The sequence below is a fragment of the Rhamphochromis sp. 'chilingali' genome (assembly GCF_963969265.1).
Source record: "Rhamphochromis sp. 'chilingali' genome assembly, chromosome: 9".
NCBI lineage: Eukaryota > Metazoa > Chordata > Actinopteri > Cichliformes > Cichlidae > Rhamphochromis > Rhamphochromis sp. 'chilingali'.
The window spans coordinates 31,096,175-31,120,711 of record NC_137936.1 but is presented as its reverse complement, the minus strand read 5'-3'; the positions used below and the strand labels follow the sequence as shown (position 1 = coordinate 31,120,711).

Here is a 24,537-nt window from a genome sequence, read left to right as displayed (position 1 = left end):
AAAAGGAATGAATTCATTTGAAAGCAGATAGACCAATACTGTAGCAATAACAAAGGAATCGGTCCAAGAATAATAGATAAAACCCGTCCTCGAGGAAGCTGTTAAACCTTTAACTTCTGTTCTTCTCACCTGGATGATGTTAGTACTGGAGTTTTTGGAGTCTGTGCTGACAAACACAGTGAAGAAAGGAAAAGTACGCAAGTTGACAGACACGGTTCGCAGAACTTTTTGGAAGTTGTCCTTGTCCCAAGGTTCAGTAAGACCCCATCCTCCGATCTGGAACAGACAGGAATTAAGCACACTTTCAGAAACTAATGGAGCCAAGAAAATCAATTTTATTAAAATCAATAAAAATGATTTCTTTTAAAGTTGAATAACCATACCTGGTCAATTAGTTGTTGGAGTGGCTTAGCTCCCAGTTCCTCAATCTTGGTCTCATTCATGCAGGCCTCATAATATCGCTGGGCCTTTTCTTCAGCATCACTTAAACCTTTCATTGTTGTGTTTTCTGCCCAAATACAATGAAATCACACCAGTGGAAAAAACAAGCTAAAAATATGGGGGTAAAAAAAACTAAAAACACTGAACTGCATTCAAATAAAGGATCTTTACCTAATAACTGCTTCATTACAAGCATGTTGTGTTCCCACAGGTTGCTGAAAGAACCCCAGCGGGACTTGCCCTCATATAGTGGGTTGTTTTTTATCCAGCCCCCACAAGCAAAGTTATAGAAGTCCTGGCAGGGATCTACGGATCGGTCCATTGCTCCCAGAACCGCACTGGCCACAGTAATGCATGGCTCTGTTAGGCACAAGCCTGGGTGTGCTGTTGCACAAAAAAAAGCAAAAAACTGTTTTAAAGCATATTAAATTCATGGATAATTCACTTTCAGCATTATCAGCTAGTGGGAAACAACCAAAATGGATAATCTGAAAATAATTCATTGTGGGATCAGAAAACCAGGGTTTTGACCATCTGGAATCCATCATCTTAGAAGAACAAATATACAACCTGAAGGGACTGCGTATATTGCAATATTCTTTAGAAATAGTAGTGATACGTGGCAGGTCTTTGAGGAAGTGGCATGTTCCACTAATAAATAATTATTAATCAAAGTGTCTGATTAATAGATGAATATATTAAACAGAAAAGGGCAGAAGACTGAGGATTACTTCAGCAATCATTTCATTATTTCAGGAGTCAAGTACAGTTTTTATACAAACACCACAAACATGTCTTTTGAGCTGTTTTAACATCCAAATCTAAGATGACACTTTCCCCATACAGTATATATATATATATATGTGTTAGTTCTCTAGAACAATAAAGAGGAACCAAGCAGAGCACTGAGGCTTATAGATTCTCTGTTCTAAACATTAAAGCTGTTGAACAGAAACCTTTTAACATTTACAGAAGTGTAAGCAGTGAATACCTCTACTACAAAACTTCCTGTAAGACCTTCAGCTTGTCCATATAAGGTATGAGACAGAGACTGAGACATATGTGCTGTGATGATGTTAGTACCCTTAGGAGGTTTCATCCTTGTTCCTTTTGTTATTTCAAAGTGTGATCTGACTTGTGGTGCTGAATTGGAGGAAGTGGCATTACGTTTCCCATGGTAAATTTAAGGAAGCTACCATTGATGAGACGCCACCAGGATGTCAATACAATTCCATAAACTCCTTTTTCCATAATGAACAAGGTCAAGAGAGAGAGCTAGGGTTGTTTTTAAGCATCTAACAATCACATTTCTACTTTAGACTTTTCTTCCTCATCTCTCACATACAAGAAACTAATCCCCACTAGCCAAAAATAATAAAATTAATAATTCGACAACACTGTGCAAGACTTTTCTCTTTCACTAGCTATATTAGCACTTTTGTGAAGGAATATTAGGACCACAATAATATACATTTAGGATTTTTGTAAAAATTTAGCATGGGATTCTACCTCAGTTGGCAATTTTACTTTATTACAAAACAAATTATAATTATATTTATTTATTTTTAAAAACTCATTGAATTGCATTATTGAAAATTCTCCTATAAACCATCTTTCATTATAGCAAAGTTGATTTCCACTCTTGAGGTAAGATATCAGTACTGCCCATGTCTGGAGCTGGAACTACACTGAACAAAAATATAAATGCAACATTTGTCTTTGCTCCCATTTTTTATTGAGCTGAACTCAAACATCTGTGTATGTAGAAACATTTTCAGCAGACCCATGATTCTCAAATATTGTTCTCAAATCTTTATAAATCTGTGTTACCAAGATAATCCATCCCAGGTGTGGCATATCAAGGGACTGATTAGACAGCATGAATAATATACAGGTGTACCTTAGACTGCCCACAATAAAAGGCCACTCTGAAATGTGCAGTTTTGCTTTATGGGGGGGCAGAAAACCAGTCAGTATCTGGTGTGGCCACCATGTGCCTCACGCAGGGCAACACATCTGTTGCATTGAGTTGATCAGGTTGTTGATCGTGGCCTGTGGAATGTTGGTCCACTTCTCTTCAATAGCTGTGCAAAGTTGCTGAATATTGGGAGGAACTGGAACACTGTCGTATACGCCGATCCAGAGCATCCCAAACATGCTCAATGGGTGACATGTCTGGTGAATATGCTGGCCATGCAAGAACTGGGATGTTTTCAGCTTCCAGGAACTGTGTACGGATCCTTGCAATATGGGGCCGTGCATTATCATGCTGCAACATGAGGCGATAGTCGTGGACGAATGGCACAACAATGGGCCTAGGGATCTCGTCACGGTACCTCTGTGCATTCAAAATGCCAGCAATAAAATGCACCTGTGTTTGTTGTCCATAACATACGCCTGCCCATACCAGAACCCCACCGCCACCATGGGCCACAACGTTGACATCAGCAAACTGCTCACCCAGACGACGCCACACACGCTGTCTGCCATCTGCCCTAAACAGTGAAAACCAGGACTCATCTGTGACCAGAACGCCTTTCCAACGTGCCAAACGCCATCGAATGTGAGTGTTTGCATACTCTAGTTGGTGACAACGAACTGCAGTCAGGTCCAGACCCCGATGAGGATGACGAGCATGCAGATGAGCTTCCCTGAGACAGTTTGTGCAGAAATTCTTTGGTTATGCAAACCAATTGTTGCTGCAGCTGTCTGGGTAGCTGGTCTCAGGCGATCCTCTAGGTCAGCGGTTCCCAAATATTTTTGTTCAGTGTATTTAGTTAACTTTGCTATACCAAAGTCTTTCCAGAAACAAATTTCACCACTTGGCTTTTGCTCTGGGCTTGGGAAATACCCCCAAGCAAACACTTAGGGTTTTATTTGAAGTGTTATTAACATTAAAAAAAAAAAAAAAAAAAAGTTTATGTTAATAACACTTCAAATAAAACCCTAAGTGTTTGCTTGAAGCTTAAAGTTTACAGACTTAGTTTTAATATAATTTCAAGTTTACTTGCCCACTCTTCATTTGGACCATTATAGAATTCTGTCATATTTACTTTTTTACAACATTGAGTGCCATGCCTCTCTCTTCTATAAGGTCTCTGGCTTAGACTTGAAGAAACTTAATCCAGACATTCTAGTAAGAATCTAATAAGTCTAGTAAGAACAAACTTTGCACAACTCCCTATTTAATAACCCCTCGCAAATTGTAGTCTTACAGTCTTTCCTTGTGCAGAACAATGAAAAAAGTGCAGTAAGTAAGCTTTTTGCTATAGTTTCACATTTAGAAGTACAAATATAACCTTTAAACCCTGGAGGCAGGGAAATTCAAAACAAAGCCTGGTGCCTTTTTTTTTTTTTTTTTTTTAAAAAGAGTCATGTCTCTTTGATTAAGCAATGAGGCCAACTGGTACTACTGTAATTAAAATGGGTGTAGCATTCTTGTGCCTTTTCCATTTCATGTTTTGCAGAGGTGACTTTTCAAAACACTTAGGACAGCAGTGGTCAGCATTGTCACTTTAAAGCAAGAATATTCTGGGTTTGGGCCTTCTCTATGGAGTTTGCATGTCTTCCCAGTGTCTGTTTTTTGGCAGACACTCCAGCTTCTTCCCACAATTCAGAGGGTTAGGTGATTTTACAGTAAACTGGCTGAAGATGTAAATGTGAGCATGAACAATTGTCCATATGTTAACCCTGTAATAGCCCAAGACCTGTCCAGGGGGATCTCCCAATCCCACTCACAACCCTGAATTGGATAAAGGGAAGAAAAATGCATGAATGGGGTAGCGCTTTTATGTTTTGCTAGATTTTCTTGAGTCTTGCTCTGGGTTTGTGGACACAAGGTCACCCTTTGCATTTCTACATTGCAAAAGAGTGTCTAATACATCAAGCACAAATTTGTTGATTGACCTCAACTTTCAAGGGATCAAGCAGGGTCACCTTTGAACCATCTATATTTGTAAGTGTAGCTGTGACCGTTCTAAAAATTCTCCAATAATAATGTGTCTTCTTCACCTGTAGCTTTCACAAGACGTGTGATGTGGCGAGGAGAACGTAAAGTTGTGTGGGGTCATTTATGACATTTGTAAATACAGGCACTGGGCTCCTTTCAATTTAATTTTTTATTTATTTTATTTTTTAGAATTAAACCTATTTTGAAAATCCAAATATTTTTGATTGTTTCTGCATCATTTTCTTAGTTACTGGAAGCAGCTGATTTTAAAACTTAAGTGTATAAGTTAATTACAGGCTAGGATTCTTTCATTCTTTTGTGGAGTTCAGAAAAAATAAATAAGATTAGAAATATAAAATCACTGAAAGATCAAAATAGTAATATTGAGGTGTCAATAAAACTTTGGACTCACTCTGTTTGTAGAAAATCCCAGTTGTGATGAGAGTTACGAACAGGCCCACTGACAGAATGCACACCAAGCACATTAGCCTCCTCTCCATCCGTGTCCTGCTCGGCCAACACGAGGAACGGCCGTGCAGAAGACTCACCTACACACATACACAAATCTTTTAGATGGCTTTTTAAAATTCAAAGCCACAGACACTACTGCATGAATGACACACAATGAGTATTTACTTGTGAACAAAAACTGGAAAATATTGTGTCTAGATAAAGTTTCTCAGGGATTTGATGACAGGTATGGTTTCACAGCACAATGGCTTCTCCATTAGTCTCCTCAGCCCTCATACACTGAAAGAGGTCAAGCATTCTTTCATTGTTTCCTCACTAATAAAAGCACAGTTTACTTTTGGCCTAATATAAGACAAGACAACGCTGAACTTTATCTGCTGCTTTTGGTGTTCACCCTTTAAATGATGAGTTTACTGATAACGATCTGTTGAAAAGTGGCTCAAAGACTTTGACTCCAAGAGTCACTCGTATCCTTCAATGGACACATTACAAACTCTGGTCAGTCTGAACGAGACTCCTATAAATAAATGGTGACTTTTGTTCATTCCACACACTACACCATGTTGAAGCCAGGTATGCCAAATCTATAAATATAGGGATCAGATTTGCTGCTATTAGTAGACATTTTCACAAGGTTAAAGATATTTAACCAGCTTAAAAAAAAAAAAAAAAAAAACTACAGGCAGATGTTGTCTTATTACAAGAAACTCACAGACCTGTCACAGGTTTAAACGAACTTAAAACACCTGAGTTTCCTAACGTGTTTGCAGCCTGTTATAATTCTAGACAACGGGGAGTAGCAATTTTAATACATAAAAATGTTAATTTTACAGTACTCGATACAGTTATAGATCCAGAGGGTAGATTTCTAATTATTAAACTATCAATATTGAACAAAAAACTATGTATTGTAAGTATATACGGTCCAAATGTTGATGAACCCTCATTCTTCCACGGATTTTTTAGTGCACTCTCTGAACACCTTGATTGCACACTCATTCTTGGCGGTGACCTCAACCTTGGACTAAATGAAGACATTGATAGGCTCAACACAACAGGAACTCAGCGCAATTGGCAGTCCACAAATATAATCAAACAGTATATGAGCGACTTTGGTCTTTGCGATGCATGGCGCTCTCTTCACCCCACCAGTAAGGAATATACTTTTTTCTCGCATGTTCATCACTCTTACTCTCGTCTGGATTATTTTTTGGTCAGCAGCTCACTGCTGTGTGACATTTCAGACACTGAGATTCATCCTATAGCTGTCAGCGATCATGCTCCTGTATCTTTAACACTAATGCACAAGAATAACACTACGCCAAGAAAAAACTGGAGATTTAATATATCACTACTTAAAGATGAAGACTTTATTAAATATTTTAAAAAGGAATGGACTTCATATTTAGACTTTAATGACACTCCCGGAATATCTGCTTCTGTTCTATGGGAAGCAGGGAAAGCTGTGATGAGAGGTAAAATAATTTCTTTCTCATCACACAAAAAGAAAGAAGAAAACAAAAATATTCAGGAATTAGAAAAAAAACATCAAATCACTAGAAGAAGCCTACGCGTGCGACCAAGATCAGGAAACATTGAACAAAATATGCAAAACAAAACTAGAATTAAATGAAACTATTAATAAAAAAAACACAATTCCTTATACAAAGACTTCGCTTGCAGAATTTTGAACACAATAACAAATCAGGTCGATTTCTAGCTAACCAGCTAAAAATAAATAAAGAAAAAAACAACTATATGTGCTGCTAAAGATTTATCGGGGAACACAATATATGATCCTGGAAGAATAAACAACATTTTTAGGGATTTCTATGAAACTTTATACTCACCACAAATAAACCCATCTAAAAATGAAATTGATCTGTTTCTTGACAACGTAACTCTTCCAAAATTACTAGATAGTCAAGCAATGGAACTGGATTCGCCACTGACGCCAAGTGAACTCCAGGAAGCCCTGATAAGTATGCCCAATAATAAGGCTCCAGGTCCAGACGGCTTCCCTGCAGAATTCTACAAAGAATTCTGGATAATTTTGGCACCAGTATTCCACGGCATGTTGCAGGAAATCGAGGAAAAGGGCAGACTACCACCAAATATGAATTCTGCCAACATTAGTCTCCTGCTAAAACCAGGCAAAGACCCTTTATTTCCCTCAAGCTATCGTCCAATTTCTCTTTTAAATGTAGACCTTAAAATAATCTGCAAAGCTCTCTCAAAGAGATTAGAGAAAATGACCCCCCCTCTTAATTCATCCTGACCAAACTGGTTTCATAAAAGGTCGGCACTCCTCAACAAACACTCGTAGTTTACTTAATTTAATAGACTACTCATACGATAAAAACATCGAAACCATAATATTATCTCTAGATGCAGAAAAAGCATTTGACAGAGTTAACTGGAAATTTTTATTCGCAACTTTACACAAATTTGGTTTTGGAAACTCTTTCATAAACTGGATAAGAATATTATACAATTCCCCAACGGCTCGTATCAGAACAAATGACCAGACATCCTCCAGCTTCTGTCTCCTGAGGGGCACCAGACAGGGATGCCCACTCTCCCCTTCACTTTTTGCAATTTTTATCGAACCTCTAGCAGCAGCATTTAGACAGGCTACAACAATTAAGGGCATAAAATGTAAGAACATAGAACATAAAATCAGTCTCTATGCGGATGATGTGTTGCTTTTTCTGCAAAACACACAAACCAACCTCTCTGAGGTAATTACTTTAATAAACTGGTTTTCAAGATTATTCAATTAACTGGCCAAAATCTACAGTTCTCCCCATTAACTGCTCCTTCCATAACTCTTCCTCTGCCCCACTGCAATCCGGAAATATTAAATATTTAGGTATTAATGTCTCTCCTAAGCTTTCAGACTTAACTAAATTAAACCACATCCCACTTCTAAAGAAAGTAGAAGGCGATCTGACTAGATGGAAATCTTTACCCATATCACTCATGGGAAGGGTCGCCACTATAAAAATGATGATCTTGCCAAAAATAAATTACTTATTTTCGATGATCCCTAACAAACCATCACAAGATTGGTTCAGATCTCTGGATTCATATATTTCCAAATTCCTTTGGAAAGATAAACCCCCGCGTATCAGCTTAAAAACGCTACAAAGAACCAAGGATAGAGGAGGATTAGATCTGCCTAATTTTCACCAATACTTCTTAGCCAACAGGCTTCAGTTCATCTCAGAATGGTTAAAACATACCTTCTTAGTTGAGCCCTGGCTAGATGTTGAACAGGCACTATGCAAGGATCTAGAGATTTCAGACCTACCATTTATTAGCTCAAACATCAAAAGACATGAATGCTTTAAAAGTATCAACATCAGCTTTTCTCTGACAGCATGGTGGGAGTTTCTAAAAATAACGGAGTCTTCATTAATCCCATGCAAACGTACACCTATCTGGAATAACCCTGACATATTACAAAACAATAATATGATTAATTTCCCAGAATGGAGTTGTAAAGGAATTAAATACTTAGAACATATATTAGAGGGAACAGAATTTATTCCATTTGACAGACTAGTTGCACAATATGGGATCAACAAGACAAGATTTTTAGAATATCAACAAATTAAATCCATAGTAAAAAAGAAATTTAACCTCAGTCAAGTTGAATTACAAACACCACTAAGTGCGGCACATTTTCTTACTCTTAAATCCCCCAAATTATTATCTAAAATATACAGAACACTTTCTAAACTAGATAAATCAATATCCCTTCCTATTGCAAAGTGGGAAGCAGATTTATCAGTCAGCTTAGACCAAAACTTCTGGTCTCAGATTTGCTTAAAAACCTTTAAATTAATTAAAAATCCCAGTCTGCAATTAATACAATACAAAATACTACATAGAGTGCACTATACAGGTCATCGGATGTTCAAGATGGGCTTTACATCTTCCAACAACTGCTCACACTGTCAAGGCAATACACCAGACAATTACATCCACGCTCTTTGGTTCTGTCCACCAGTTCAGAAGTTTTGGCGCGAGATATGTGAAGACTTATCAAAGTGTCTGAAATGTAACATTCCAACCTCCCCCTTAGTGTGTTTACTGGGCAGCTTAGATAATGTCACTTCAGAAAAGAATATAGCCCATATGATTTTCACTGCCCTATGCATAGCCAAGAAAACAGTCCTCATGAACTGGAAAAATAAAAATAATCTTAATTCTAACCAATATAGAAATTATCTATTAGATTACATTAGTCTTGATACAGCCTCTGCCACCACATCAGATCAATTGCTCTGGACTCCTTTTATCAGCTCCATCACCTAGTGGGGGTGGGGGGGGTCATAGTTTGGTCCCGCCTTCACTGTTGTGATTGGTGTGGGGGTAGGGACAGGCTTAGGGCGTCGGGGGGTTCCCCAGAGGCATCTTCCTTGGGGGGCTCAACCCGGGGTAGCGGTCATGTCCGGTTGGGGGCTCTGTTGGCTCTCAGGTGACTGTTTCCTCGCGGCTGCGTGCAGCGGGGCTAGGGGAGGGTCTGTGCTGACGGACGTGGGTTACTGACCTGGTAGCCTGGCTGCCCCTGGGTGGGTCCGGGATGGGCGTGAGGTTCTGGGGGCGCTCCGTCTCTGGGCTGGGGCGGGTGGGTGCATGGGGGCCCGGCCCTGGAGCAGGGTGCCGCCGGTGCGTCGAACTGCCTGGGGTGCTCTTCAACTGGTGGGGGAGATGGTCACATCTTGCAGGAGCTTTCCTCTCTTCAGGAACTCTCTCTGCAGGAGGGGGAGATACAGGAGAGGTGGAGGAAGATCTCAGCCTGGGCGTTTACCGTCTTATGTAGTCTGGAAGATGAGTGGATGGTGGGGTGGGTGCAGTTTTCTCTGTGGTGGGGTTGGGTGGACTGTCCCGGGCTCTGTGGGGCCGGGAGGCGCTGCTGCACTGGGCCCCGGTCTGGATGGGCCTGGGCCCCCTTTCCCTGGCGGGTCGCGGAGTATGGGGGTGCCTACTGGGGTCAGCGGGGGAGCTGGCCCCAGGGAGGGGTTACCTGCCCCTCCCTTCCTTCCCTCCCCATCTCCAGCTGCCTCTCTCTTCCCGCTCCACCACAACCACCCACACATGCAGGGCCTTGGAGTAGGGGTATGTCACCAGGGTGCAGAGGAGGCTACCCCCCCGTCCCCTTCTGGCTGCCTCTGCCTCAATTTTATCCCACAACTTAGACATTCACATTACTCACACTCTCATTACACATACATATAGGATCTTGGGGGTGGGCACGATACACGGAGTCCAAATTACCATCAGGGTGTACACCTCACCCCTGGCGTCGTTGCCCACCTCTCAATTTTAAATACACTTAGTCATTGAGGGCTAGCAGGAGGGACCATGCGCTTACCTGCTGCTCCTTGGCAGGTAGCTCCATGCCCTCCTGGGTTTTAATTGCACCTTAGAACACACATGCATCAACACTACAATGAGCGGGTGGAGGGAGGTTTGGAGTCTTCTCCCACCCCCATTCTCTGCGGCCTGCTGGAGCGGGAGGGCTAGGTGGAGTTGGCCGTCCGACTGCGGTCTGGAGTGTGGGGCCTCCCTGCTGCTACGGAGTCGGGGTGGTCTGCCTCTCCCCACCGCAGGGAAAAGGGTAACACCACCTGGGTCTGGGTGCAGTTCCCCCCTCCAGGGGCAAGGGTACCTAGACCCGGTTTGTAGAGTACGCTTGGGGAGTGTGATCGTGTGTACAGCGTCTCTTTATGTCTGTCTCCACGTTGGTTGAGTGTGGAGTGAGTGCATATGAGAGCATGAGGGGGGGGAATGGATGTTTGTGTCTGTGTGTGCCTGTATGTCTGTGTCTATATGTCAGGTTGGGTATCAGACGCCACCTCTCTGGGGACACCTCAGGCCCTCCAAGGTTTGGAGGCCTATCTCCACCTACCACCACTTCCCCTGCCGGTGGCGGACTCCCTCAGGTGTCGGTGCGTTGGTGGTTCTTTGTGTGTGGGGGTGGGCGTCCGGGTACACACCGGCTCACTCCTTGACGGCCGCTTATCGGGGCCTGGAGCCTGGGGCTCGCTCGGGCCCCTTCGGGGGTGGGGTGCCCCCGGCCTCTCGGCCTGGGGCTCGGTCACTCAGGCACAGCTGGCGGCCGGCGGAGCTCACGGGCGCGTCACTGCAACTCCCCCTGGCTTCTGCTCCGCGGCTGCTGAGTGAACCCTCATCTGGGACTCTCCTCAGCTCTTACTGGAACAGTGGCGTGGCTGCCCCTCTGTTGGTCTTCCATGGTTTCTTGTGTTCTGGGGGCCTCTGGATGTCTGGAGTTTTGATCTCCTCCATACCTGCTTCACACCCTGGAGGACGGGGCTGTGGCCCCCCCACACTCCCTAGCAGATCGTTACATGGAGAAACCTTTGGAATACAAGCGCGCTGATCCACACAGGTATGCACACGGGTGTTCACTGCTCGTAGACCCAAATTACACCTTTCTTGGCTGCTACTTCGAAGCACATCTGTCCTGCGTGCTGCACAACAACATTGAATATTTAGTATTTACTGCTGTTTACACTTAGCTAGATTAATGCGATGGTGTTGTGTTTAGTATGTTGCTTTGTTTTTTTTTTTGTCTTTTTTTGCTTGTTTTCTATTCTTCTCTCAACAGGTGATCCAGGAGATTTTTATTTTTTTTCTCCCCCCTTCTGTTTTTCCTTTCCTTCCTCTTTCTTCCTCCCTTTCCTATCTCTCACTCATGTCTGTCCCGTCTGTAACATCTGAAAATAAAATATAATAAATAATAAAAACAAAGATCGACCAAATGGACCAATATGGCAATGCCACGATGATCCATTTGGCAAAGTAAATCCATTGGGTATCCTTGTTGGTCTTCAGACAACAATTCTGATGGCTAAAGAACCAAATGGGACAGGCGGAAAAAAAAAAAAAAAAAAAACACCACATTTTCACAAGTCAAATTAAAGTGTGATCGAAGCAAAGGCGGCTTCTTAATCCCAGAGCCTTAGTGAATTAAGCAGGTTTGGTGCAGAGCTGCATTTCTGAGCACAATTGGGATAATCACTGCCAAGTCTTTCTCACCTGTAGTTTGCCACAGTCTTAGGAAGCTACATTTCATTTCACAAAAATAAAAACCCCACACGTTATACTTGAATCTAGGCACAGTTTGAACACAGTTTCAATCCTGGTTAAATAAAGCACCTAAAGAATGAACGAACTGCACAAAGCAGTGTCTGTCTGCACTGTATGGACATGAACAGTACACTGTTTAACTTAAGGAATGAGGCCAAATGCTCTATCTGCAGTCTCAGTGAAATCCTTTATACATGTTGTGTTCTTTCATAAAGCAGAAAAAATACAAAGGATTTCACACTTAAATGCTTCAGTGTCTGTGCGCAAAAACTTCCTTGTGTGAAAACCATAAAAAAAATAAAGACAACTTCATCTCAATGGGGAGAAAAAAAGCAACCAATTTCATTCTGTTTGAAAACTAAAGTCAATTTGTGGAATATTCTTGCGTTGTGGTCTTCTCTCTAAGACACAGGAGACAAATCATTTTTAAATTTTACAAGTAACAATTAAGACATTTGTCCAAACATTAATATTTGCCAAATTGCTGAAATGTTGTAAAATGATCTCAAAATGCTGTCAACCAAATACATGAGTAGAAGGGCAGTAGCAACAGCATACTCTTAGTGTTTTGATTATGGCTTTTTGCATTGTTTTTACTACAGAGAATAACATTTCCAGGATGTTTCTGCAAGGCTCCTGTAAAATACAAATACATGCTGTTGGGAATTCTTTAATTTAGCTAGCTTTATCATTTTTACTGTTGACATGGTTAATTTGTGCTTGATGCCACACTGAAAGCCAAGCAGAACAGTGGAGGCAAAGTTCAGATTTCAGTATTGCTTGAACTATAGACCGTTTTCAGTTATAGCACTGATAATTTTATTTTACAGGAGTTTTATTTTGTCCCCACCATGAATAAAATAAATAAATAATAAGATGCAGCAATCTGCACCCAACATGTATGAAAATGATAAAAATGACAGCTATGCAGTTATCCATCAATTCATGCCTTTTCTTAACTGCTTATCCAACCAGTTTCAGTGGACTGATACCAGCTGATGCTGGGTGAGAGTTGGATGCACCCCGTCCATCACTGAGCAAAAACAAAATGCCGTCTCTGGACAGAACTGGATGAAACCCACACAAGTGATGTGACCACAGTTTTTTTTTCTGGTGACTTTTTCTGGAAGAGTTTAAAGCCTTTTTATTTTTAACTTATTCATTAACAGTATTCCAGGGGATCCAAATTTAGTTTGAGAACTACAGACACTGGGGAGGATATGTCCCAGCTCACTAGCGGTTAGGCCATCTTTCGTTCAACTGTCATGCAAATATACTCACTAATCTTATAATCTTCTATTTCATACACATGCTCAGTTCAGAATGAGGCCTCTATTTAGATGTTTTGGCCAATGCAACATTACATGAAGACTTCAAATTCCTTCATAAATCAGAATAGGAATACATTTCTAAGTACTAGATATCTTAAAGTTCCGGATAGACAAGTTAAACTAATACTACGGCTAGAGTGGCAGCTTTTATTGAACCACTAAATGAGGACAGCTTGCTTAAAAAGAAAAAACTAATCATAAGCATAAGCATAAGCCGCTGTTGGTTCATCTGTAATTAAAAATTTAGAAAATGTGTTGTCTTATACCAGGTGCAAAACCTCAACAATTACACACTTATCCACATGTTCTATAATAATCCAGTACCAGCACCAACGTGTTTCTTAGGTTTAGCCCAAGGTATTTGCATTCTTACCTGCATGGGAGCTGATGGGTAGATATCGTCACTGGTGGAGTCCACCACATCCTCCTCGTCCAGAGTGGCTCGCCTGTATGCGGACATCTGAAAAGTCAAATTAAGAAAAGACTCTCTCAGAGCTTCCATGTTGCTTCAAGCATCTAATAACATCCCACTAACGTGTGTGAGAGTTTTTGCGTGCGGTGTCTGTTCTTCAGGAATTTAAGGCAGAGTAGGGTTTCCCTCTAAAATCCATCAGGAGAAAACAAAATTATCCGGTTTACTTCTTTCACTCACACAGCAAAACTGCTTGGGGGAAAAACAAATGGAACATAAAAAAAAACAACAGCCTTTCAAAGCACTTTTCTGCTCCCTCCAGTTCTCTCAACACCTCCAAACACCCCCATGGCTTCAGGCAGAGAGACCCTGCAGCAAACTTCACAACAGTAGGAAAACCTCCTCCTCCTGAAAGTACGATCTCCTTGCGCTTCTCCTCTCCCTCTCTTCCTGAGCAAAGTTTCTGTAGACTTCCTTTTCAGCACGGTCTGTGCAAACACGGCAACAGAGAAGCCGGAACTACTGAAAAACGGGAAGTAGCTCTGACTTTTACATGACTGAGACTGAGTGTATGGTACAGATTGTGTGAGCGTGCGCGTCTATGTGAGTGTGTGTGAAAGCACATACTCAAATGTGGTTTCACTTAGATTTGTGGAGGCAAGCGCGCAGTTGTAGTTCACGCCCTTTGTCTTTTCTATAGGACACAATGGACTGGGAGGAGGAGCACAGAAAAAAAAACAACAACAACAATCTTTTACATACATGCTCAGTTTCTTTTGCAATTGTTACCTGAAAGTCATAACAGCCACTTCTTCTCATGTTTAATCCCTCACCCAAAAAGGGGCACAAACATGAAAACGCTGTTTTAAAAAAGAAGCCAACCGGAAGGGAAGCTGTGAGTATATATGCTGGGGAGAGTGATTATCTGATTGGGGACAGGTGTGGTGGAAAATTGGAGGGAAACGTAAGAAGGACCAGAAGCAAAGCTAACAGGAATGAACATGGTCCAAGGATTACAAAATAAATCAGGAAGTGACAGAACAGAAATCCTGCACCATGACGTGTAAGTGGAACCTGTCATCGGTATAACCTAAACACATAAGACAAAGAATATCTACAGCTGACCATAATAATGGATTGGATTTATATAGCACTTTTCAAGGCACCCAAAGCACTTTACAATACCACTATTCAGTCACTCTCATACACTGGTGGAGGCAAGCTACAGTTGTAGCCACAGCTGCCCTGGGGCAGACTGACAGAAGCGAGGCTGCCATATCACGCCATCGGCCCCTCTGGCCAACACCAGTAGGCAAGTAGGGTAAAGTGTCTTGCCCAAGGACACAACGACCAGGACAGAGAGCCCAGGGATCGAACCGGCAACCTTCCGGTTACAGATGCGATTTCCAACCCCCTGAGCCACGGTCGCCCGACCATCAGCAGGCATTCCTTCTTTGGGAAGTATATGTAAAAAATAAAAGAAAATGTATCATGGCTCTATTTATTAAAGCATAATGTCTGGCTGATTTAAGTGGGTAAGCGACACAAACACCAATAATGCACAACCACACTAACTTTCCGTTATAAAAAGAAAAATAACTTGAAAGGTAAGGTAATACTAAGAATATTTCATAATAATGTATAGAAATAGCACTTCAAAGTTTCCTTTATGAGCTGGAGTGGGAAGCTGGTCACCAAATAACAAAGAAGTTTAACCCTAGCTGAGGCTTGCACATGGATCCATTTATTAGACAACACATCATATTGCAAATCATTTTAATCTGCTGAAGAAGCTATAAAGATTTTATAAAGCAGCTGCTTTATTTTTGACCTGTGATGATGGGAGGGAGAGCAATAAGGTTCTCATAGCATTGTGTCTAGCACTGTAGCCTATTTTTGAATCTGCCGCCCAGCTGGAACACATGTTCTTCCTGTGGGTACTCTGGCCCCCTACATGAGTCCAAATACATACATGCTAGCTTAACTGTTGATTTTAAGTTGGCCGTGGTTGTGAATGGCAGCGCGCATGATTGTCTGTCTCTCTAAATGACTGGCGACTAGCTAAGACCCTGAACTGAATAAGAAAAATTGGATGAATGGTGATGCTTTTATGACCAAAAGAATATGAGCAGGAATGTGAGCAGGGGAAATTAGCTTTCTCTGAAGGGTGTCTCGGCTAAACCTCAGCATGATTTAGTACTGTGCTAACTATATAACTGTAAGCAAGAGACAGTTACAACTTTTATTACACAGAGGTATCCTCCCTGTGTTACTCAATATACTGAGGTTATACCATATAATGCTACCAAACAGCCCTATCACAGCTGTTGTGGTCTGTATGGCAGAAACATGTAGTTATATTACTGTGAAGGTGCACGTCATTCTGTGGTGCAGGGTACAGATTTAAACCATAGCTGTCTATCCTTTCATTTTTCAGTGCTTATCTAGGTTGGGGTCACAGGGGTAGCAATTTAAGCAGAGATGGCCAGAACACCCTCTCCCCAGCCACCTCCTCTTCCAGGGGGACACCAATCAAGCCTGGTGGGTAGGGGTGGGACGGCTCCTCCAGGTAGAACATGGACAAATGGGGACATGGAATATCAGTTAAATCCTACAGTGTCAACGAAACTGGATACACGATGGATGGACATAAAGAAACTTTCATGAATGACTTATATAGTGTTTACGTTTTTATTTAGTTTTTAAGATTTATCTCGTTTATTTTCTTAAAAAGCACTACTTTCTCATGTCTCCTGTATTTCCTTTTTCTTCACTCTGTGTCACTACCACTCACTTCCTCTTTTTCAGTGTCATATGTGTCTTTGTGTGTTACTTTGCCACTTTTGTGATTCCCCTGCCCCACCCTCATTAGGTTCACCTGTCTTCATTTATTTTCCTGTCTCGCCCCGTGTCACTGGTTAGGCTGTCTGCTGTTCCACCTGGTGTCCCTCCTTGTGGTCTCGTGGATTACTGTGGTGTTTGCACAAGCCTTTTGGACTTTGTTTAGACTTGTAATTCTTTTTTGGGTGTCAATGTTGCAGCTAAACCTGCCTCTTGGGTTCTACATTTTTGACCTTTAATCACATTTAAAAAACTAACACACAAAAAAAATGTTAGTGGTGGTGTTTAAATTAAGCAAAATTTAAAACCCATCTGAGTTTATGAATGTATTCATAGCAGCCTGTTTCACAATAAATCTCAAATATTTGAATAATTGGACATCATTTTTGGGGAATATTAAACTACACACCACAGTATAGTTTCTTGCTTGCAATTCAAAGAGTCAATTTCCAAATGTTCCGATTATTCTCAAAGGCAATGTGCAATCTCCAAATGTTGACGTTACGCTACGTGGAAGCGTATCTGTAACCGGAAGGTCGCCGGTTCGATCCCTGGGCTCTCTGTCCTGGTCGTTGTGTCCTTGGGCAAGACACTTTACCCTACTTGCCTACTGGTGCTGGCCAGAGGGGCCGATGGCGCGAAATGGCAGCCTTGCTTCTGTCAGTCTGCCCCAGGGCAGCTGTGGCTACAACCGTAGCTTGCCTCCACCAGTGTATGAATGCGAGAGTGAATGAATAGTGGCATTGTAAAGCGCTTTGGGTCCCTTGAAAAGCGCTATATAAATCCATTATTATCATTATTATTACGTCCAGATGAACAGAATCAACTTTTGGAGAGTTACTTTCCTGGATGGTTGATTGCAATGCGCAATCCATTTTTAAGAGCTAATTTGAAACTTCCAAACCTAAGGAGCTACTTCCTATCACTTACAATTCATAAACAGATCTTTTAGTACAGCGACTGACATTACACAACTTTGTTTTCTAATACTCCCCATAGCCTGTTGCCTCAGAATTACTGGCTCCTATTGATACAGCTTTTCAGGCGTTTCTGGTAACAGGAAAAGATCAGAGTGGCAAGGAAAGCGTTGACTGGATTGCTGCTTTTATTAACAAACTGCGCCACCCAGGTCACTTTCAGCAGCTCTGACATTGAACTGCTAGCTGTGAGGTTACACACACATTACATGCTCTGGAAGTTTTTAAATGCCATCTTGGTTGTTGTTTACATCCTGCCTCTGCCAACCAGGCAACCACGTGTAAAGTCATCTACTCTGTTGCAGCAAGACTCCAGACTATGCATCACAAAAAGTTGTCTTGCTTGTCTTACACAAGTAAGACTGTAGACTTTTGGGTAGTAAATATACATATCTGCAGTTCACTAGTAAACACCTGAAGCACAAGAGGCCAGAGATATAGATCGTTCTTATACTACAATTTCAACACTGTTAACAGGACAATGATTAACTTCAGCACAAATTCCTGTGATTCCTACTAAATCTTGGTTTCTATTAGATGAGATTTATGAAATGAACCCCAATGGGAGGAGGGGAACAGTTGAAGTTAAACTGAAAATTTGTTGAGAAAGAGTGTTGGATTTGTTGGTACTGCTGTTCTTGGTCGGCTGCTTGCTGCTTAAATAGTTGTACATAAATAAGCCAACTTAAAAAAAGAAATAGTTACTGAAGCAGAAGGAAACTGAAAAAAAAAATTAAATTAAAAGGCTTTCATTCTGATCAGTAGTATAAAACTTACTAGGGAAGACACTGATACCAGCCAATAACTGTTTGGGGACTTTTATTCTGAAATAAAACTACTGCTTGTTGTTGTCCTCATAACTTCCTAGATCTAACTAGGGGCTTTATTATAAAAAAAACATATCAGGCTTACATTAAGAAGGAAAGTGCTTTCTTTAAAAAAAAACAAAAAACAATAACTCAGCGTTTTTATTTTGGAAACTGGATATATTTTAAAGCACATTGAGCTTACATTAAGAAACCGGTGGCTTTTATTTTGAAAATCTGACACCAAGACCCACGCTGTAGCAGTCGTCATTGTGTTTCTGCGACAAACACTGCAGGATTAGTTGCATGCCAAAAAACAAACAAGCAAAAAGGATGATTCTACATACTTTGCAAAAACCATCACTGTGCTGGTGTGTTTATGAACTCCAATAAAGGGCTGGCAGCTGGCCTGCTGGGTCATACAATCAGCTTATGAAAAAATGGAAGGACTAAAATGATGAGGGGAAAGCGGTAGGACAGAATATGAGGGCATAGATACACTTTCAATTATATAAATGGTTTCGAATGGCCTATAGCTCAAAGCAAAAGGTCTAATGGGGACATTGACGTTTGACTTTCTCGTTTGACACACATACGTTTTGCTCCATCAATATTTGACCTATAACTCATTAAAGGATTACAGCTGTTCCATTTAACAAAAAAAGCGCCTCATGAATTAAACAAAGTGAGTGTAACTCAACAAAATTATATGCAAAAAAGAAAAACACCCCGGTTTAATCATGTAGTCTGCTTTGGATCACAGTGCAGGATAACAAAATGCAGTATTTACTGGCACTGTCCACGTTGTTGCTGCACAGGCATTCCTGTGCACATTCACTGTTTCTGAACACTTTCCTGGCAGCTAGAGTCTGTGCAGATGTGTACGCACAGATTGCCACACAGATTGAGTTGAATCACTACGTAGTCACAATACCACTTCCCCTTTCCTGTTAATATTTTGTGACCAATAAAGGCCTCTTTAATTTTCAAGAAATGTGAATTGTAATACTTGATGCAATACTAATATACACTCATCCACACAGACCTGAAAGAAAGAGTTATAAATTATAAATATGAACCTTAGGTCTCTCCTGCTCACAAGTTCCTGTTGATGCCCTTTCTTAAAGGAAGTCACGCTAAGTGACAAGTGGGAGGCATATGAAAACATAAAATGATGCAAATCTTACACTAACAGTCTGTGGTCAAGGTCAGTTGTGGACACTTTGTAGGAAATCCCTAATGGTGTCCCACAGGGCCCAAAGATGTCTTCCCAAAGTAAAGCCGACAGTATGCGAGGTAAGTATCCTCCAATTCTTGGAAATGACGGGAGACTGTGGCCTTTGAGGGAGAATGTAAACCCAACCATGCGTCAGTAATTCGTCACTGATCCTGCAAACCAGACGATTATTTGTAGCACTCGGGCATTCTTCCAATAATAACTTCAGTGTGTTTGTGTTTAGAATTGGGTGCTGCATGCGCTGTGGCGTGCAGAGTTTGACAGTTTATTAGCAAAGAAACAAATGCGAGTAGGACGAGAGGAAAAAGAAAATGTGTAAAAAATGTCGGCGGAAGGAGGGAGATGATTTAAAGTTTGTCTGACATGAGCTGGCAGTGCACCCATTCGGCACGGGAAGAAGTGTGCCCTGGTCAACCACTGTGGTAAGCCAGCGAGACGCTAGGTCTGGATGCAGCTGCAGACCACATAAGATCAGTAATTAATGACTACATGCTAGAAACAAGTTACAATATAAGCCTAGTATCCTGCGCAAGAGACACGTGTCTGTTGACTTCTGTTTATCAGATCTGAATCATGCTGTGCTGTCATGCAGAGATGAATCTCAGAAGACTTTCAGCAAGAAGCAGAGAAAAAAACAGGCTTCTTTCCAAGCCTAAAGCTCTTTGTTAACCCATTGGTGTGAATCCAAAGTTCAGGAAAAACATTCCAGGAATACCACCCTGTCGAACATAAACATGACTAAACATCCTACTATAACAAGTACAAACTTTTTGATCCAGTCCAACATATTACCTGATGAGAAACTGGCTGAACACACTGCAGCTGCCTCTGGCTGTGTTTACTGGAATACTGCAATTCAGTGCTCGCGGCTTCAACTTGTCAGCTGAGTTTTCGACCTGTGCCTAATGTTCGCATGTTTACGTAGCAAATGAAGCAAAGAAATTAAACTAGGAATAATGCCTGGTGCAGTTATTCCTAAAAGGAGCCACCAACCACTTAATCTTTTGTGTCCAGGCTCCCGTTTCTGCCTGAAGGCCGCTGATAAGACAAAGTCATCTCAGGCTGCAGCTCTTGATCCCTGATGTCAAAACAGCAGTGGAAATTTATTTTTTGTCACAGTGCAGAGACAATGTTTCCTTTGGGGAAAACACCCTGATAATGACACCCCCCCCCCCCCCCCCCCCCCCCCCCCACACACACACACACACACACACACACACAAAAAGACATAAAGCTACTTTCCCAGGCTTTCCCAGCTCTGATTGTTAAACTAAGCTGAAGAGCTTTATGAGAATCATAACACTTCAGGCCTATTTTTAGTGTTCTGTGTATGCCTCCTTTGACAAAATAAAGAGCTTGCATTTTCTCTCACATGGTTTTTAATATGCAGGTTTCAGCTCTGAAATTCTTCAGATTCCTGGTTAGTGTACGACTCCAACTCATTATTCTGTGTACTTTTCAGGTACTCTGACGTATGTACGGTGATCAAATATCAATGAGCCAGGTCTTGTTTCGCCATCATGCTGTGTGTCTGCTGCAAGTAACCAAAGTATTAAGTTCAGTCATCCTGACCCTGCATGCACACAAGTTAAACGTGGTAGAATAATATTTGCCCTGATACATATAATATGGCATATTGCTATATTTCAATATAGTTCTCATATATGATTAAAGCGCTCCAAGCAGGACCTTTTTAGCATAAGGCCAGGATTAAAAGGAGTGGCACACGGAATCTTGCACCAGCACAAACAGATAACAGCAGATTACCTGTTCCTGCTGTTGTTATGGCATCCTGCAGCACACTCCTGATCACACCTAGGTAATGAATAACTGGGTGAACCAAGCTCCCCAAGTGCAACACCTCCAGAGCCTTGTAAACATCTTTAAAGCAATCAATCACCCAGGCATGAAACTGTACAAATAGTTGCCTTCTGTGCCAGCAATCAACAGAGCAGTATTTCAAACAACCTAGATATTGATTTTAACTTGAGTTGGACTGGTTAATTGCTACATAAATTAAAAAGAAAAAGCAGTGAAAAGCAGAAGTAGCTCTCAACAGAGAGGAAAAGGAAGTGGCAAAAGGACATGAAAATCAGGAAATCCAATTCCTCCTAAAGCTGAGGTTAAGGTGAAGCAATCTATTTTAGGAAGAATTTGCTTTAAATTTGATGTAATAACTTGAAACTTTTATTATGGTTGCGTTGGTCCCTAAACACAAGCAGAAAACATTCTGGATAGTCTTTTAAAGAAAGTTTTCACTATTTAGTTCTTCACAGTACACAAAGAGGGGGGCAGAGGCACAAAATAATCAATTTTTTGCCTCTGTATATATAATAAATTCTTACAAATGTAATCTCAAATACGCTGGTTGTAGAGGTTGTGGTGACTAAAATGTCACATATGCACAGGTCAGTGCAGACGGTTGAGCATGTTAAATGGTACATGGAACGATAGGATGTTGAGGTTGACTCACTAAACGCACCCCTGGGTATTTATGAACACAACTTTGCTGACTCAAACGTGATGTGTGTCAAAGTTAGTAGTGAAAACCTGAGAGGCTGCAAACAAGACTATTAATGCAACATATTTGAATATGGCAGCAAAGCCCCAAATCTCTATTGGATAGTTACTGTCAAATTAAAACCCACAGCATGAAGCTAACCTAGAATAAGGCCACTAAACTCCATGCAAGGCTCTGTATGCAGCCTGCTCTTTAGTTATATAGGAAGCACAGCCACACATTTGCATTAACATTTCCTTTAAAAACAGGGTTTCTTCCTTTAATGACCACAACCTCGCAGTAGTTTGTAATAATTAGTCTCTCTTAATGCGTTACTGCGCACAGTCCAGTTGTGTAATTACACTTTTAATCAGTATCGCGTGTAGCCAGAGGACGTCTTACCGTGCTCTCTGTTGATCTGCCGCCACCGCCGTGACTCTGGTGCGCTTTCTGACCGTGGGACAGTGAGCGATCTTCAGCTAAAACAGCCAAAGAGCCTGCGCTTCATTGTCAAGATAGTTCACGTCCCTCTGAAACTTTCCTCCACTACGCCTCTACCCCGGAAATCAGCACATTCACGCCTCGAGGTTTCAAATAGAAGCACTCAAACTGAAATGAGAGGCGTCGGCAAGAAGCTGCTCTCTCAGCATAAAAACATAAAATTGGTTTTTAATGGTAAGGTTTAATAGTGACCTCTCTCTTTTCCCCCGTATCTGAGTTGTCACAGTAGCCTACATAGGTTAGTAAAAGATAAACACTAAAGAGTATTAGCCTGCATTACTAAGTTAACCCAACATTAACTAAGCATTTTGGTTATGCTGAACTTGCCAGAGCAATGATATCAATATAACTGCTGATGAATTAACTAAGCTCGTGTAACAATGTATCAAAAGTTCAAACAACCACCAAAATGTATGCTTGTTCTTCTAACGTCATTAACTTTAAAATCCCAATTCAAAAGTTTGAATTTTTAAAATGTAATTATTATTATTATTATTATTGTTATTGTTATTGTTATTGTTATTGTTATTATTATTATTATTATTATTATTATTATTATTATTATTATTATTATTAATAATAATAATAATAATAATAATAATAATAATAATAATAATAATAAGTACTCTTTATATCAGCTTTACTCACCTTGAAACACTTTGGTGTAACAGCTAGAACAGTTCCAGCATTTTTTCCCTCCCAGTAGTCCTCATATTGTATTTTACTTCAGTGATACATGTACATCATGTTGTATCAATTGTTAACATGCAGAGTTAAAATTTTACACATTCGCACAACATTGAACTTCTGAATATATGACCTTTGACTGTTAACCGATATCTCTGTTCATTTTGAAGCCTTGACAAACTGAAAAAATATTCTAAAAATACACCAAGCACCCCCAAAACAAATGCTATTTAAGATAGGAAAGGGTATGAACTACATTAGGCTCTATGGATTTTTATCTTTTGTTTTATTTTATTTATTTTTTTAGCCTGACAGACCAGATACAAACCACAAATTTGTATAAAGAATGTAACTGCATATGATGATTGAGAAAGCAGGTCTAACAGCGACACCCAAAGGAGGTCGCAGTAAATAGCAAGAAGCATACATCCAAAATAAAACCACACAAGCTGAAACTGCAGTACTCCTTACCAACGACTTTAAACAGCAAAAGAAAGTTTCTGAGTTAGACATCATCTGTGTGGAGTTTCCATATTCTCTCTGTGTGGGCTCTCTTCAGGTACTTTGGCTTCCTCCCACAGTCCAAAGACAGGCAGTTAGTGGGGTTAGGTTAATTTGTGACTCTAAATTGAATGGTTGTCTATTTGTTGTTTGTTTGTTTTTAAGCTTTGTGGCATTCATGTCATAAATGATAAGTGTGAGTGATACTCCCTGAGCAGGTATTCCACTTTATGTGGGTCTCCACAGCATTTGCACCTCATCACTCGTCCCTATGTTCAACAGAGAACGTCTCCATGAAGTCTCACATATGGAGAGTTCTTTGGAATATAATTAAACAAAAGGAAGTGCATATACAATATAATAAAAATAATTATGTGCCTTTATTATGATGATATTGCTATAATACCTCAATTTTTAAGAATAATAATTACATGAATTGGCGGGTGAAGTGGCACACACAAGAGCCCAAAAAAGAAACAAGACTCAAAAAGAAATGTGCTCATATACAGATGCGTAACTGCTTAAACCAAAATATTACCAAACAGAAAAGCAGCCAAAATAACAGAGTTTATAAGAGCTGTCATACTTGTACACAGTTTGTACATGTTTCTTAAAAAATTAAGACCACATCTCAGCATATGTAACCCACAGTGTCCCACACAAACACACTCTTTGTCCCACATGTACTTCTTTAGGGATGTGGTCACTCTAGACTTAAAATAATTGCCCAGAACCGCTGGATGAGTGTATGGCTCAGTGAT

General features: G+C 40.8%; 1 protein-coding gene across 4 annotated transcripts in view; it reads right to left on the bottom strand.

The window, feature by feature from the left end:
- Positions 1–22,633, bottom strand: part of ece1 (endothelin converting enzyme 1) — a 31,487-nt gene extending 8,854 nt beyond the window's left edge. Inside the window, exons 1-6 of one of the 4 annotated variants that reach the window (XM_080890522.1) lie at positions 22,490–22,633; positions 13,688–13,774; positions 4,803–4,938; positions 613–825; positions 384–508; positions 130–276 (exon numbers count right to left, since the gene is read on the bottom strand). In XM_080890522.1, the coding sequence (XP_080746648.1) occupies positions 130–276; positions 384–508; positions 613–825; positions 4,803–4,938; positions 13,688–13,774 (708 nt within the window). In that variant the 5' untranslated portion in view covers positions 22,490–22,633. Of the gene's footprint in view, positions 1–129; positions 277–383; positions 509–612; positions 826–4,802; positions 4,939–13,687; positions 14,361–14,515; positions 14,617–22,489 lie in introns of those variants that run through there. The other 3 variants (XM_080890521.1, XM_080890523.1, XM_080890520.1) reach the window with 3 other exon arrangements.
- Between the last annotated feature and the right edge of the window lie 1,904 nt (positions 22,634–24,537).